The sequence below is a fragment of the Drosophila obscura genome, unplaced genomic scaffold (genome assembly GCF_018151105.1).
Source record: "Drosophila obscura isolate BZ-5 IFL unplaced genomic scaffold, ASM1815110v1 contig_186, whole genome shotgun sequence".
NCBI classification, from domain to species: Eukaryota; Metazoa; Arthropoda; class Insecta; order Diptera; family Drosophilidae; genus Drosophila; species Drosophila obscura.
The window spans coordinates 8,197,024-8,213,701 of record NW_024542774.1 but is presented as its reverse complement, the minus strand read 5'-3'; the positions used below and the strand labels follow the sequence as shown (position 1 = coordinate 8,213,701).

At 43.3% G+C, this 16,678-nt stretch overlaps 1 protein-coding gene and 1 long non-coding RNA gene across 5 annotated transcripts; one reads left to right on the top strand and one right to left on the bottom strand.

Annotated features, from left to right (window-relative positions):
• The first annotated feature begins 236 nt into the window (after positions 1 to 236).
• On the top strand, positions 237 to 9,025 carry LOC111078275 (F-box/LRR-repeat protein 20). Of its 4 annotated transcripts, none has more exons than XM_022372870.2 (10): positions 237 to 876; positions 4,891 to 5,916; positions 6,341 to 6,457; positions 6,546 to 6,629; positions 6,776 to 6,870; positions 6,941 to 7,118; positions 7,199 to 7,387; positions 7,463 to 7,756; positions 7,829 to 8,041; positions 8,129 to 9,025. In XM_022372870.2, exons 2-10 carry the CDS (start codon positions 5,290 to 5,292, stop codon positions 8,234 to 8,236), a joined length of 1,905 nt encoding a protein of 634 aa, XP_022228562.2. In that variant the 5' UTR covers positions 237 to 876; positions 4,891 to 5,289; the 3' UTR covers positions 8,237 to 9,025. The 4 variants fall into 4 exon arrangements, with proteins under 4 accessions (XP_022228562.2, XP_022228564.2, XP_022228563.2 ...); XM_022372871.2 differs by lacking the exon at positions 237 to 876 and adding an exon at positions 2,583 to 2,825; XM_022372872.2 differs by lacking the exon at positions 4,891 to 5,916 and having other exon boundaries at positions 242 to 876.
• A 4,994-nt stretch (positions 9,026 to 14,019) lies between these two features.
• On the bottom strand, positions 14,020 to 14,751 carry LOC111078276. The gene is made up of 3 exons (XR_005967749.1): positions 14,632 to 14,751; positions 14,534 to 14,569; positions 14,020 to 14,414 (listed from the first exon to the last, which is right to left on the bottom strand). It is a non-coding gene; the product is annotated as an uncharacterized LOC111078276 (long non-coding RNA).
• Between the last annotated feature and the right edge of the window lie 1,927 nt (positions 14,752 to 16,678).

The following is a 16,678-nucleotide window of genomic DNA, read 5'->3' as shown; positions in this document are numbered from 1 at the left end:
ATAATTATTAAAAAACCATTGAAACCTTTTAGGAACTTGTCGATTGTAAAAATTAGATGCCACCTGTTGATTTGTTCACCTGTTGTATCTTGGTATTTTATAGCAGCCAATCCAAACATATCAAAAGCGCAACGACTGTAGCTCGATACTATCATGATAGTCTCAAAACCGTCGATAGTAGAGGCCATCGGTAAAATATCGATACTATCGATAGTGCCCTCGATGGTTTGACACCTCTAGAAGGTACTACCAGTGCACTGGCAACTGCAGTTTCATTTAAAAGCGAGGAAAAAATTGCAATTACATAAAAATTAACAGTTTGAAAGGCAGTAAAAACGAGCAGCAACAAGTGCAGGGGAGATGCGAAAAAAATGCCTGAAAGAGAAAAAATTATTTACGCTTCAAGCAGCGGATTGGCCAATAAAGTTGCAGGTTGATATATTTTTAATGGCGAAAAACTGCAGCGAATGCAGTTGTTGTTGTGATTGTGATGTGATAGAAGTGTAACGCACGCAGCAGCAGATGCAAAGACAGCAGCAGCAGGAACTTCAATTAATAAAAAAAAAGAACAAAGAACTACCCAAAGCAAGAACAGTAATCACAACAAGAAGACGAAGAAGAAGAACAACAATAACAGCGACGCATAATTTCCTGCTCACAACACACACACACGCATATAAGCACACAAAGAGCCCAAAGCAAAGCTGTGTCTGTGTGCGCGTGTGGGAGAGAGAGAGAGACAGAGCAGAGGAGAGCCGGCCAACAGAGAATATAATTTCTGCGGAGGGGAGAGAGAGTGAGCTGCTGCATTTCTTGATTTTTAAAATCGCAAGGCATAAAATGACCAATTCTGGACGCAATCCTCATCGATTCGATGTAAGTAAACCACTTGAGAGTACTCTGCACCCCCCAACCCTCTTTGCACTACTCTTTAATATAACCAAGTGAATCAGGTTTAGTTATGTATTTAATTTGTACATGTATATGCGTATAAACCCCTTCAAGAACAACTGCAATTAATGCTCTGCGGCTTGCAACGTGGGAGTGCAAGAATGGGTTTGCTTGGGTGTGTGGTATTTGTATTACGCAGGGGGATTTCCTCTACTTTGTCTTGCTCCAGCTTAGGGCGCCCGCACCTCCCGCACCTACACTGACTGGCTTCCTGGCATGCCATTTGTGTATTTGCTCTCTTTCGCTCCTCCTCCTTCAGACTGTTTGTCAGTAAACAGATTCCTGTTTCGCCCTCTCCTCTTAACCCCAACTACTAGAGGTTGTCTCTTTGTTTCCTGGGCACGCTTTGAAGTCAGCCTCATCAACCGTGGGAGAAGCAGAACCAGCAGGAGTCATCGCCTTTGTTGTCGGGACGACAAGGACAAGGAAAGGAGTTTACAAAGAATGTAAAAGTGTAAGTGGCTAATGTGCCCACACCCCCAGCCCGCCCGATGGCTCCAGGCAAAAGTGCAATAAACTCACTGAAAACTCGCCATCCTCCCAGCCCCATCCCCTCTCAGATAATGACCATTGACGGAATGGCGACTTTCGTTCCGAAGAAACTCTGCTCCAAGCCAAGTGCAATATGTACTACAGTGTAGATAAGCAAACAGGGAAGGGGGGGAGAGTGCGTCGCCGAAATGGTTAGACTAGTGTTAATTGACAAGGATAGAGAGAGAGGGGTGGGTGGGTGTCCGCAACCCAGTTGGTGAGGTAGTTAACTGGTTTAAATTGCGTTCTCGTATGGTTTAACCGATGGAATGAAACACTTATTCATTTGGAGCTTATAGCGATTCGCAATGGCCAAAAGCTTATCTAGCCTCGAAGCGAAGCGGAAAACCAATAACAAACGAAAGTAAACAGATTGCTCGTTAAGATAAACAGCTGACGGGTGCATGTTGCTGCAGAGGTCTGGCAGCACTGCAACAGCTTAAGCATTGCAAGCGCAAGAGAGTGAGAGTAATGATAGAGAGGGAGAGAGAGAGGCGGCCGATTCTTATGCATAGATACCCTTTAGTAAAAGAGTTTTGGACTTCTTTTTGTTCTAATTTGAATGGAATGGGTAGCAAAAATAGATTAGCATCTAGAACTGTTCTCCACCCCCTTTGCCAACCACCTAAGTTCAAGATGCTTTGAGCAGACACACAATTAATGTACGGAAATTTATTTAACTGTTGTCACCGCAGTTGAAAGTTGAAAGTCCTTTTGCAAAGGGCATACAACAATCCTCATGCCTTTAGCTTGAACTCTGCCTGTGGTCCCTCTCTTCTCTCCACACACACACACACACACACACCTCAAACAGACTCGTTCTCATTGAGACTTTGTTTGTTTTTTTTTTTTGCTTTTATTTTATGTCTTTTATTGGCGTGGGTGCATTGCACCGCCCCAAAAGACGCCACCCGCCACCCGCTCTTGCCGCACACGCAGCAGCTGACGAGGCTGGTTGGCTCGCTCTCTTTGTGGGCCCTCTGTATGCAGTCATTTGTCGGAGAGCAGCAAACCGTGTTGTTCAGCTGTTCTTCTGCACTTTGCTCTCTCGAGCTCAATCTTGATGCCATTCAGTTTCACACTCCCCATTCGGCGCTCTGTTTTCATCGATGTTGGCTCGCTTTCGCTGTGTCTTGTCTTAGCCCTAGTGTCTCGCGCGCCTCTGCATTTACCCCTAGTTCTGTTTTCTGTTGGTGTTCGTTCAATTATTTTTCCAGGCCAGGCCGAAACAAAATCGAAAACTGCACGAAAAACCATTAAAAATCCATTCTTGCACAGTCTGGGACGTTCAATGCAATTAAATGCGATAATAACTCAGCGGAAGCAGAAAGTATAAACAAATGGTATATTGTTGTAAATTGTGGATATTTTTTTTTTGTATGTGTATAGTTAGTGTGTGTGTGTGTGTTCTGTGTATTGCTGCTGTTGCAAATACCGTTTAAAGTTTTTTTTTTTGCACTTCGTTTGCTGTTTTTCTGCTGTTTCGTCTGTTTTTGGTGTGTTTGTGTCAGCTGTTTTCCCCTTGTTGTTGTGCCTGGCGATAAGGTTTTGTAGAGCATGTACCCAACCATGTGCTATATTTATCTGAAGCATCGGACACAATAGCAACAAACGTTAAATGCAACCCAATTCGGAGGGGTGACCCAGTTTACTGCTTTTCTCGCTGACCTTGTTGCTGCAGTTGCATATATAAGCCATATGTATGTGCATTGTACAGTGAAGTATACATAATGTATTGTTGTAGATATGTAGAACAGAACAAAGCTTGTCCATCGCTATCGATGGCAGCCACAACAGTTCAACTTTTGGTGGTGTCTGTCCAACTGACTTTGGCCATGGCTTATATAAAATGCAGCCAGCAGCAACAGCCGCAGCAGCAGAGAACTACTGGTTGTCATGTGGCTCTATTGGTATGACTGTGGGTGTGTGGGTGTTCGTTGTTACCTTTTATTTTTCGAGGTCACTAAGCAAGGGAAATGCCTGAACGGGAATTTTAAATTTGTATACCGTTTTTCAAATGCAAAGCCTTTGACACGCATCTAACTAACTCTTCCTTTCCCACACAGTTCTTCCTCATCGTTTGTCAGCTGTTTTATTATCGAGCTTTCGCATGTAAGCTTTGGTATGTATTTGTGTATGTGTGTGTGTGTTACGTATACGCCATGTGTTGCATGATCAAATAAATAATAAAGCATGCAAAATACAACAATCAACTGAAATGCCTTGCACTTGTCACTTCTATCACTCAAAGCGAATTGAATTTGAACTACGACGGTGTCTCCGAAAAGACAACTTACATAAACTTTTCCAACAACTATAACTATTTTATAAGCCTGGTCTGATATTAAATCCATATAAAATTGACCACTCGGAATCCGAAACCCCTTTGGAGCTGTATGGGGGGAATAGGGTTGACATTTGTGAGTGACCACTGTACTTGGGTGTGCATATGCCGCCTAACGTATCGCTTGTGTTCCATGAATCTCAATTGTTCCTTCTTGAAATTGCTCTGATTGCATTCCCGGGGGACACATTAAGAGTTCTTTCTGCCCCCACACACACACACACACAAACAGAACACACCACACACACACACACACACCAAATATTATTAATGGTTTCGCTTGTTTTGATAAACTAATTCTCTCGCCCCTTGAATATGATATGAAAATGTGTCAACTTCCATTTAGGTTCAAGATCCCCCGCAGCAATCAATAATTCATTGGACCTTGGGGCAATCGCTTTATTCGATGCTCGTACATATGTATGTATGCTCGTATAAGCAACAATTTAATAACAATATACATATATTTACACTTTTTTTTTTGTAATTATTGTGAAATTTACAATGAAAAGAACAATAGAAACTTGCCCGTATTTAGATGCCCCAATAAGGAGTAATCAAAATTAAATAAGGGGTTTGTGACCTTCCGAGGAGGCAATACCGTGGATGTTTACTTGGTGGACAGTTTCCTTTTGATTAAAATTGAGAGTTCCCTTTGATTTACAGTACAGCCAACTTCGACCAAGGGGTATCTTGCAGTCGAACTACATCTGAATATCAGGCCTACTTTGTTTTCTTGTTCGCGCTTCACTCAAATTCGTCGCACGTTCGATTCGATTGCCTTTTTCAATTGCCTTTGATGATTTTTCATTTAAGTTGAATGACAGTCAGGAAGGGGGCGTGGCGGGGCCAGCATTCTCAGTGCCAGTGCCACTCACTGCCAGTCTTCGCTTCCGTCCCTCTTTGGAGCCTCTCAGAGTTGGGTGCGCATTTCAATTAGAGCGGTGCGCAAGTGAGGCCCGAAGTTGTCAACCTTGGGAGGCCGATCCGACCCTTTAAAGCCCAGTCTCTTAATAATTTTGTTGTTGTTCTCTTTCTCACGTGCACACAATCCCGAAAAACAGTTCCCGGTGCAACGACGAGATTAAGGGAAGCGGCAGAGACGCTATTGCGAATGTTTAAAAATAAATAAAAACGAAGATTATCGAAATTAGCTGCGCGAGAGAGGAGAGGAAGATCCACAGCAACAGCAGGTAAAGCAGGGAGAGTGGCAGAAAGAGAGCGCGCGGGAGCAACGATTCAAAGACGCAATTTGTGAATATTTTAATCGTGCATTCACACGAAGACGAAAACGACGAGGCTACCGACGAAGACTTCAGGCGAAGACGAAGCGGTTCAGTGGGAGAGAGAGCGCGCGCGCCTGCCAAAGAGTTAATTGAAAGAGCAGCGCAGCGGCTGAGGACAGACGCAGAAAGAAGCGTCATTTTCTGATAAGAGCGAGCAAAACAAAGGAGACTCCCACAATGTTTGCGCCCAGCGGCAGCAGCAGTATCAGCGGCAGTGCCAGCGCCAGCTTCAGTAGCAGTAGCAGCAGCAGCAGTAGCACCACTGGAACAGGCGCCAGCTCCACCAACAGCACCAGTGTCAGTGGGAGTGGGAGTGGATCCGCAGAGCGGGGCGAAGCGAACAACAACAACAACCACAATCATAATTTGAGCTTACAACTGAACGGTAACGGTAGTGGTAGTGGTAACGGTAACAACAGCAACAGTCACAGTAGCAGCAGCATCAGCGTCATTACTAACGGCAACGGCAACAACAGCAACAGCCACAGCCACAACAACAACACACACACAAATCTCATCAGCGGCTTCTGCAGCAGCATCTGGCGCTCTGCTACCTTTGGGAGTGCCACACCAGTGGTGGTCAGTGCAGCACCTGCCCCCACCTCTGTTTCTGCCTCAGGCTCTGGCTCTGGCTCTGGCTCAGCCATGAGCGACTGTTCCTCGTCCAGCCTGTCGGCTTCCCCCGATGCCGCCTGCCTGGCTGACAATGATGACGATCAGCAGCAGAGGCAGCCGCTCCAGCGGTCTGAGGCCATCAGCACAGACAGTTATCTTGGCCAGGATTCGGACGACGCCCAGCAGCCAGTAAGAACCCAAAAAAAAAAAACAAAAAATCAAATTGATTTTCGTTTCCACCTTCGATGACATTTCCTTCAGCGGTCGTTATATCATTCTTGGTCAAGCATTTGTACATTGCCACCCTCCCACCAAAAACCCCCTTCTCTCAGTATCTCTCTCTCTCTCTGTCTAACTCTCTCGCTCTACTCTTTTGATTCCTCCATCAATTAATTTGTTTTCCCCAAGAATTATATTTTATATATTAATTTGTTGTTTTGTTTTTGGGTCCAATCCAATCAAAGAAAAAGTCGCCTCAATTTTTGTCAATTGATTTTGTAGAGCCCCAGCAGAGCCATCACATATCCAATTAGAACGATACAATATATACATACATACATATATGTACATGTACATTATATAGTGGAACTGACATATACTCTCCATTTTGCAGCAAACATTCCTAGGAGCCACCGAACTGGACGATGAGCTAATCAAACAACTGCCAAAGGAGGTTCTGCTGCGGGTTTTCTCCTATTTGGATGTGGTCTCGCTATGCCGCTGTGCACAGGTCTGTAGAGTACAGAGCGGGAGTTCTTTTGGTACCACCTGTACTAATGAATATTTGAATGTCCCTGCCCACTCCCCACTTATTGCAGGTGTGCAAATACTGGAATGTGCTCGCCCTGGACGGTTCCAGTTGGCAGAAAATCAATTTATTTGATTTTCAACGTGATATCGAGGTGAGTTTTCCCCCCATCAAACTTCAGTCAAACTATTACATACGCAGGGTAAATGATTTTATGTATGTATATATTATGGGGATAAAACTACGTTCTTTAAATTAAATCTCTTAAATCTCTTTAAATTAAATTTGTTCTACCTTTAGGGTCCGGTGATTGAGAATATTTCGCAACGATGTCGCGGCTTTCTCAAGTCCCTGTCGCTGCGTGGCTGTCAATCGTTGGGAGATCAGTCTGTGAGGTAAGAGTCCATGCCCACAATTCCCCTCCCTTTGATGCCTTTCTAACCATGGGTAATTGATTCTGTGTAGAACTCTAGCGAATCACTGCCACAACATCGAACATCTGGATCTGTCGGAGTGCAAGAAGATAACGGATATATCCACACAGTCCATCAGCAGATATTGCACCAAACTAACGGCCATTAATTTGGACTCTTGCTCCAACATAACAGATAATAGCCTCAAATATCTATCCGATGGCTGTCCCGTAAGCCTATTCCACTTAACAATTCGAAACGAGTGTCTGGCAAACCATACTAATGGGTCAACTAATTTCTTACATTGCAGAACCTCATGGAGATCAATGTGTCGTGGTGTCATCTGATATCTGAGAACGGGGTCGAGGCGCTGGCCCGCGGCTGTGTCAAGCTGCGAAAATTCAGCAGCAAAGGTTGTAAACAGATCAACGACAATGCCATAATGTGCCTGGCCAAATACTGTCCCGATATAATGGTGCTAAATGTGCACAGCTGTGAGGTAGGACTACCACCAGGAATCAGTCTTTACCTTTGAACCATACTTCTAAGATTTCTGTGTTCCACCCTCCTTTAGACCATAAGCGATTCATCTGTGCGCCAGCTGGCCGCCAAGTGTCCCAAGCTGCAAAAGCTTTGCGTGTCCAAGTGTGCGGACCTAACTGATCTCTCGCTAATGGCCCTGTCGCAGCACAATCACCTGCTGAACACACTGGAGGTGTCCGGGTGTCGCAACTTCACGGACATTGGGTTTCAGGCCCTGGGACGCAACTGCAAGTATCTGGAGCGCATGGATCTGGAGGAGTGCAATCAAATCACGGACCTAACGCTCGCTCATCTTGCCACAGGCTGTCCCGGCCTAGAGAAATTGGTAGGATGGCTACCTGGTTCCCTCTTCAATTGCTACAATATACTTTAAATATTTAATTTGGTAATTCTGTAGACCCTGTCGCACTGTGAACTGATCACGGACGATGGCATACGGCACTTGACTACTGGCAGCTGTGCCGCAGAGATACTGTCCGTTCTGGAGCTGGACAACTGTCCCCTGATAACGGACCGCACGCTGGAGCATTTGGTTTCGTGCCACAACCTACAGCGCATCGAACTATTCGACTGTCAGCTGATTACACGCACCGCCATACGCAAGCTGAAGGTGAGAGGACACAGAGAACTTACGCGTGGAAAGATATATAATTACTACATAACGAGTGTGCTCTTGTCTTGTTTGTGTGTTTTGCAGAACCATTTACCAAATATCAAGGTGCATGCATACTTTGCTCCGGGCACACCGCCGGCGGTGACCAGCGGACAACGGCCACGCTACTGTCGCTGCTGTGAGATTCTCTGAGATACGGCCATCGGCTTTGCCAGGAAGATAATGCGCAAGGCAGCCACAGACTGATGCTGGCCCGTTTGCATCGTTATGTTCGGCCTGACCTTCATCTCGATGATCTGCATGTTTTTGCTGGGACTGCTCGATGGCGTTAAGAACACGTAACCATAACGTAACCCCCAAACCCACACCCACACAACAACCAGCACGGCTAGATCCGAACGAAGCGGAAACGAAACGAAATGTAGCTTTAGCTTTTAGTTTTGTTTTTTTTTTGTTTTGTGTTGCAAGTTTCCAAAACTTGCTGCAGCATCAAATTGTGATTATTTTATTTAATGTTCTCTACTATATATGTTGACCTAGACATTCATTTGTGTGTAATATGTATGTGTATTAGTACCCATTCTATCTATGCTATCTTCTTCTATTTGTTTGTTGGTTAGTCGTCCTCGTCTTAACTGCAACGCGAAAGAATTTGGCTAGCTTATACATGCATACATACATATATGTATATGTATATATAATGGTGTATATATATACACTCGATATGTAACAGCTTTCTCGCACTTGTCGTACCGCTGAAAATGTTCTGTGTCTAGCCTGTAACTGCGATTAATTACGAATTAGTTGTAACTCAGCCACGCCCACAAAAACTCATACATACCTGTATTAAATGTTGCTAAAAGAAAAGAAAATCCATCGGAATGTGCGTGTCACTTGGATTTTAGACAACTCTGAAACATGTCGATAGAACCAAAAAGCGTTCAACCCACACACAAAAACACACACTACTAGTACACATACTATACCTATATATAACCCTGCACCCTACCCTACCCCATACACACACACACACACTGAGGAATCTTTAAGCTTCATCTTGTATCAGCTGAGACGAATATTTATTTAATATGTATGTAGTTTTATTATTATTTTAAAGTCAAGTCTAGTGCCAGCTAACTCCATACAGAAATTAGCAATTATCCATGTATATTTATGTACATAATATGATGTATATTACACAACGAACAAACTACTCACTCACACCACCACACACCCACACATACAAACACTATATTAATCTCATTTACACACAAAAAGGCAACAACTGAATGGATCATCGTTTCTAAAACAAAAACAAACCAAACCAATCATGCAAAATTCCCACATAAATAATTAACTAAATAAATCAATATACCCCCCAGCATATACCTTACCCCTACCCCACACACAAATATTATATATTTATACGCATATTTTCTAAATGCATTAGCAGCCATGCAAAAAATCCATAAGTGGGGGCTGCATTGTCAATGCTGGAGTGTTATCCCAAGGAGCATACTAGTAGTTCACCATTTAAGATCTCTTTCTGTATACACATTAATTTTCTATAACTAAATGGTTTCCTTACCATCTTGTCCCCCTTTAAATGGATGAAGAGTTTTGCTCGCGGATAACCAAATTGAAAGCGCTGGTGTGACAATAAACGGCCAGGCCACAACACTAGCCACCCCTCACCACACCACAGACCACACACACACACACACACCACACACACACACCTCACTCAGAATTAACACGATAAATGCAAAAACAGATATTTTCCTGGTTCATTTTAATCTCTCTAAATTTAAGAACTAAACAGATGGTGTCATATTTGCATATATCAACCATATATTTTCCTAGAAGAAAAACGAAAAAAAAAAATTAAATGAAAATCATATTTACACAAAGAAAGAAAAAAAAGAGAGAAAAATAAAATAAAACAAAAACTAATGGGTATACTCGAGTCGAGTTGTGTCGTAAGCTGCGTATTTTAACGAGTCTTTTTCTCAGTGTCTCTTTGTAGTGTGTTTCAACTACTATTGTATTGTATTGTATGTTTTAAAACAATTAAACACCACTGATATGTCTTAGTTAGAGTTTAGTAATTTGAAAAGCCATAGAAATGTGCAAAAGTTCAAGCATAATTATGATGGTTGCCGGTAAAGGTAAAGTGCAACAAATTAGTTCCGTACCAAGAAAACAAAAATATAATATATACATAAATATATATTTAAACAGACACACTAATAAAACTTTTGGTTTAACGAAATTTACATTCATATACAATACATATACAAAAATACAAAGGGTTTAACATACAAATATTTTAAATGAGAAACAAGTGTTTTATTTACAACAACGTAGAGAATTTCAAACTTGGCGCGCTTTTGGAACAGTGCTGCCACATTGAAATAAAGGCGCTTGGGATTTTCTGGTGCTTTTTCGTAACGTTAAGTTGGATGTTGACATTACGTTTACGAGACGTCAACGTTACGTTCGTTGGATTGGACTTGTTCTGGACGTAGGCGTATCTTTCGCAAATAAATAAACAATTAATCGTTAATTGCCGTGGCGTGCGTGTTTGAGCGTAACTATGCAAATTTCGGCTTCGAAATCGCATCAACGCGTAGTTGTTGGTGTAGAGATGCAGCGGTTTTGGCATCGGCCTGCACCTGTGGTGGCACTTGCACCAACATTTTCAGCTGTGTGGCTGCAGTGAGTGGCAATGGCGACTGCCAACGATCAGTTTTAGCGAATAAATAAATAAAGACAACCAGCCAACTACTACAGGAGTGTTGCGCGAGGTGGGGGTGAAGACGGGACGAGCGAAACGAGCTACATAGATCCGTTTTCTTCGTGTTGCGAAAAGTTTGTTAACGTAAAGAAAGGAGTGAAAAGAAACGAAGTGGAAGTGCTAAGAGAGAGAGCAAAAGTGTGTGCAATGCAAAGAAAAGCTGATGATGTGTTATATAAAATATTAATTCGAAATGAAGGCCAAGAAAGTGTTTAAAATGCAGCGAAAAAATCAATGTATGCGGTTTTAGACGTACGGGACGGAAAGGCACACACAACACAGCACAAGGAAGAGAGGAAGCAGCAACAAAGCACAGCACAGCTGAGCAGAGGCTTCGTGTGTGTGCGTGCCTGGGTGTCTATATGTGTGTGGGCTGTGTGTGGGAGGCAGCAAACAGCAGCAGCGCCGCAGCAGCAAATCAAATCAATATCTGCAACCAAAATAAACTGCAATCATGTCTAATTAAGGCAACAAATTATAATTAGAAACAACTGCAACACCAGCATTTTGCAACAAAGTGCGTTTGCCCGATCCGATCCGATCTGGTATTCTTGTTCAAAAAAAAAAGGTAAGTCGTCGGCCATTTTGATTGCAATTCCATTTGCTCGAGTGAATTACGAACTGAGTTATCCCATCCTACAATTTAAGTTTAATTACTCTGAACTTTATGCGGGGACAGATGTCCGTCCGACCGGAAGACGGGTCCCAGATATATGTATTATGGTGGAATTTTGTTAGAATTTCGCTTTAAAGATTGCTCGAAACGTGTTTCGCTCTCTCTCTCTCCTTCTCTCCAGTAAGTGGGGGCCTTATGTAAACAAAGCATGCCAAGTGATACATGGCCTTATATACTCTATGTGTGTTCTTGGCAACGTTCCTCGCTGATTCTTCTCTGTATATGGTCAAACTGAACTGCAAAAGTGAATGATTTAAATTCACGTTTCATTGCGTTCTTTTCAATTTGAATTTGCTGCGCGCTTCAGAAGAACACACAGACACACACACAGATTTCTCCCCAATCAGCTGGTTTGCTTGTGTGTGTGTGTTTTGCAGACAAAGAAACTGCTAAAGCCAAAAGAGATGGAAAGGGACGGGCGCAGCGAAGTTGGCTCTGCTGTATCCTTGATTTCATTTCCATTTCCTTTTTGCGCAGCCCCCAAAGAACAAAGGAAATCGTATTAAAACAGTTGACAGTTTGTCCCTACAAGTGTGTGTGTGTTTAGGTGAGAGAGCGTCGCTCATCCATATTGATTTAATATTCGCATTGAATTGTTTTGACGATAGCCATAAAATTAGAAAAATAGAAGAAATCAATTTCCAAAAGACGAATTACCGTTTAAAAACATTCCAAAAATGTTTTCAGTGTAGCTTTTACAGTTTTCTCTCATTCTCTCACTGTTCATGTAACACAGGCAGGCAGCCATGTTAAATCTTTGGATCAACGGAACAAGGCTGAAAGGCAGAACGGTTCAAAAAGAAGAGAGGACTATTTAACATTTTCTTATGTTAATTTACTTACAGGATTTTTAGGATTTTGAGCAGATTTATTGCAACGCAGAGAAGAAGCTCTGCCTAATTTAACAGTAGCGGCAACAAGAATAGAACGGCCCTATTTTAACCACAGCTGTATTCGCTTGTTCTGTCCTATGAACGTGCTAGGGGATAGCTTTTAGTTTAATGAATGCCCGCATCTTTCGCATTCTGTATCAATCATCTAGGTTCCCATCATCATTTTGCCCCGCAATTGTCATGTATAACACGTAGCACACAGCACTGCATACGGTACACAATGCACACGCACACACACACACATCTGTGTGTACTTGATAATGTCAACCTTGTTTTACCAATTTATTCGAATATGTTTTGTAGCTTAAAGTAAATGCAAACATAATAAAATGCACATGGGGAAAAGTTGGAGACCCCTCCCCTTCCCACACCTTGTGATGGCCCTCTTTCGCCTTATTTATGGTTTTCCATTCAGTTAATGAAGCCATAAGTATTGTCAACCGTACCGTTCCGTACGCCTCAAACCAAACAGTTCTTTGGCTTAATTTTCCATGATAATGAGAATCCGAACCGAATCGAATCGAACCGCAAGAGAGCCTTATCTTGAGAGTCACCGACACCCATACGGTTGGTAATGCGGGGCGACTTAGATAAGCAAACAATTAAAACCCAAAACGCCTATCAGAAGCTGCGTCCCAAATGGTGGCTATCTGAGATTGGGTGTTTCGGTTCGAAGTGCCACTGCAGCGCTCGGTTGTGTGACGACACATCAGGGTCATATATTACTCAGCTCTGGGACTGATAAAGAAGCGAGAACTCTTATGTATGTACTTCTTGATTCTTCAAATGAGTGTTAATGATCATATCCTGGGTGTGTTCTTTGCGGGGGAGTGTGGCGGCAGGCGGACAATCATCGGACAGGCCATCCACTTGGCACTTCTCATCGACGGACTTTGCTACGCATTATATTTTCAAAATTCAATCTCACAAAATGGGATGACGGGAGTGGGATGGATGGATTAATAGATAAGGGACGCGGGGGTTAGTGAGAGTGGGGAAGAGTGGCAACGCTCAGTGACCCCATCGACGCTGCTGCCGTTGACGTTTCCCGCTCTCCTTCCCGTTTTTGTTGTTGTTATTGCTTGTGTTCTTGTGGTACTCCCCCTCCTCCACGTCGCTCTCCTTATTGCGTTTTATTTTACGTTATTTTGTTGCTGGGTTGAATGACTTTGAGCAACGTGTGCGAGCAAGAAATAACAAAAAGAAGAGCGTAACTGTGAGAGTGTGCTGAAGAGAGAGGGAGTGAGAGAGTCAGTCAGTTGTCGAGCCAATGAACCCACCAAAAAAATATTCGCAGCTGATTTCGGGTGAGAAGAGAGTTGGCAAATGTCGATGGTTACAGGAGAGCAGGCAACCATGGCAGAGCGGAAGGAGATGTAGATGTCTCGACTGGTGTTCCGCCCTCCCTTACTCCCTCTCTCTCTCTCACCCCTTGGCTACTACTTTTCTTTTTGTTTAGATCATTTTGATCCGAGGGTTGTTTACCCTGTAGAAGGATATCCTTGAAAGGGGGTGGGGTGGGGTATGGGAGGCATGCATGCGAGATTGTTTTGATGGAATTTTCGTATCATTTATCGTTTCAATCGAGCAACATTTTCTCTAACTCGTTAACAAAGCACAGCTCTTTGTTTAGATTTATTTGCGTTAATATTTTTTCTTCTTTTTTTTTGTTGTGTTGTGTTGTTTTGTACAGCATTTACAAAAATAAACATCATGTAGTCATCGCATGGTCCAACTGGTCTCAAAGGTGGGGGGGCCGAGAGATTCGTCTACACAGAGAAAGAGAGACGGAGAGAGCTTTTGATCAGAGTAAGACGAGAGGGGCATGGTGGAGGGGGAGGGCAGGCCAGGCCAGGCCAGGCCAGGCAATATTACGTAGTTCCCGTTTTGGCAAAGTTCTTTAGGCATATCTCTATCTCTGTTTCGCTTTTATAATTCTTTGGGATTATTTCCATCTCGATCAAGATGTGGAACACGCCCCAATGTGTGGGTGTGAGTGTTTCTCTAAATGGGCAGGAAATGTAGTTTTATAAATGTACATCTATCCTTATCTGTGTGTTTGTGTGCTTGCATGTGTGTGTGTACATGCCAACTCTAAAACTCAATTAACTTTAATTATTTACCATGCACAGGCACCATTCAAAATGTCCGCCTGCTATCTAACGGAGATTATCAATATGCATAGTCACACCAGTCGCCGCATCGTCAGTCGGCACTATACATATATTATTCAGTTCACTCCAACCCCAATCCCGCACCCACTTGAACATCCACTCCCGCCCCAACATGGCGGCCGCCCAGCTGTTGGCTTTCTCTCTCTCTCGATATCTCAACCTTAAACTTAGTGTGCGACGACAAGCTCATTACCGTTACACCTCTTTTATACTCTGCCGCAGCAAAGCACAGAACAGCACAGAAAAGCGCACCTGACGACGAGTCAATCACAGTCACGTGTAAGCGCAAAGAACAGCTGTACGGAAATAGAAACAAAGGAAGAGGAGAGCTTGCTTCAAGGGCCAAACGCTTTTCATACCCCCCCTTCCCATGGCAGCAATAGATGCACGATTTTGAACAAAACCTACATAGATATGTTTGTATATTCAAAATATCTTTTTCAGGGTTAAAGCAACGCATTTCCTACAGAGGTGGTTACGTATTCGCCCCTTGTGTAAGACAGCAGACGCTGCTACACATATATATTTGCTCATAATCAATCCAAAGTGGGCCCCGGCAGTCCCAGTCGTAAGATTCTCCCGACACTTTTCCGCAACTGCGTTCTACACAATTTCAAATTAATGGCAACGTGCGGGAACAGGGAGAGCACTACACCACATATACACATGTATGGTGTGTGCGTGTGTGTGTGTGAGGCCATAAGAAAAGAAATGCTCTATCATTTATAAGTTATGGTAAATAAACACACATGTTCGCAGACGAACAGCCACTTGAAGATAGCAACAAAGTAATAATATTATTGTTAGTTTTACCCAATTCTTTCATAAGGTTTTTCAAAAAACAGCTGATCTTTGTTGCATGTGTGTGTGGCTGTGTGTGTTTACATCAACTGTTCACATATGAAGAGAAATTCACTCATTTTGCTGTTGTTACCCTAATTTTTCGGTGGCAGAGCACAAAGACACCATTTTATCCTTTGTTCCCATGGATGGTAAAACATTTTGTCAAAATTCGATCCTCTTGATTGCTAATCAAAAATATATCATGACTATGCATCGCCAAAAATTATGATGCCCCTCGGACATTTCTAAAATTCCACTTAATTAAAGAAGCCAAGAGCCGAAGAAAGCAGTCAATCAGCAAAGCTTTTAGCTTCCAAAGGGGAAGCGAAACAAAGCAAAAGTTGTGGAAGAAAACCAGAAATAAAAACAGAAAAATTTCCAAGCTTGAGGCCAAACGTCTAAGCCCCCAAAGGGCTGGCTCCATGCGATTGGACTGACCGGAGCAGCGGCCTCTACCGGTGGGAAATCACATGACTTACCTTCATAAAAACCGAATCTACCTGTAATCAGAGGGTGGGGGGGAAGCTTCCTTCAGACCAAACACGTTTTATTTGTACTTGGAGTGTTATGAACGATAAAGAGAGACGGGTGGGGGAGAGCGAGAGTCGAAAGTTGGTAAATATTGGTCGGGAGTCGCCGTGCGTGCCATCGCCGGGACCTATTTTCGGGTCTGGGAATGAAAGAACGACCTGAAATGCATTAGGAGTCGTCCCTAGATAAGGATCCACAAGGAGACCCTGGGAATTGAATCGATTGGGCAGATTGATAGATGGCAGTGAAAGCAAATTACATTTGAGCTACTAATCTGTTCACGAGGTTTTCCAACCATTCCAATCGATTCCCCCACCAACTTCGCATTTATAAAATTCACCCCCCGCACCACACCATGCCATGCCTGCCAGTGGAGAGTAGAGTGCGGAGGGGTCAACAGCAGTTTCTTGTTTTCCTGTTTGGCCAAGAGCAAGAGACCAGACCCAGACGGTCTTGGCATTTCTTTGTCTGCAGCGCGGACAAGTCTTTGTTGTCGCCACGCCATGCCATGCCATGTATCCTTCGGCTTGGGTTACTCAAGTTCGTTTCGCAGACAAGTGACGAGTCCATATGCACCCGTAGGTGCTGTGTGGATGTGTCTGCGTCTTCGTCTGGGTCTGATTCTGCCCGTGATTGTGTGTGCATTGATTTGTTCTTGGGAAATGTGCACAGAGAGCAATATGAAGCAAATATTGAACAATATTCGTCTAAGAGAGAGAG

What these genes read in the sequence shown, in the direction of transcription:
- LOC111078275 (XM_022372870.2), top strand. Translation starts at nt 5,290, where the DNA reads ATGTTTGCGCCCAGCGGCAGCAGCAGTATCAGCGGCAGTGCCAGCGCC. An exon ending in CGGACGACGCCCAGCAGCCA is followed by an intron (nt 5,917 to 6,340) that starts GTAAGAACCCAA and finishes TCCATTTTGCAG; the next exon opens with CAAACATTCCTAGGAGCCAC. An exon ending in CCGCCATACGCAAGCTGAAG is followed by an intron (nt 8,042 to 8,128) that starts GTGAGAGGACAC and finishes TGTGTTTTGCAG; the next exon opens with AACCATTTACCAAATATCAA.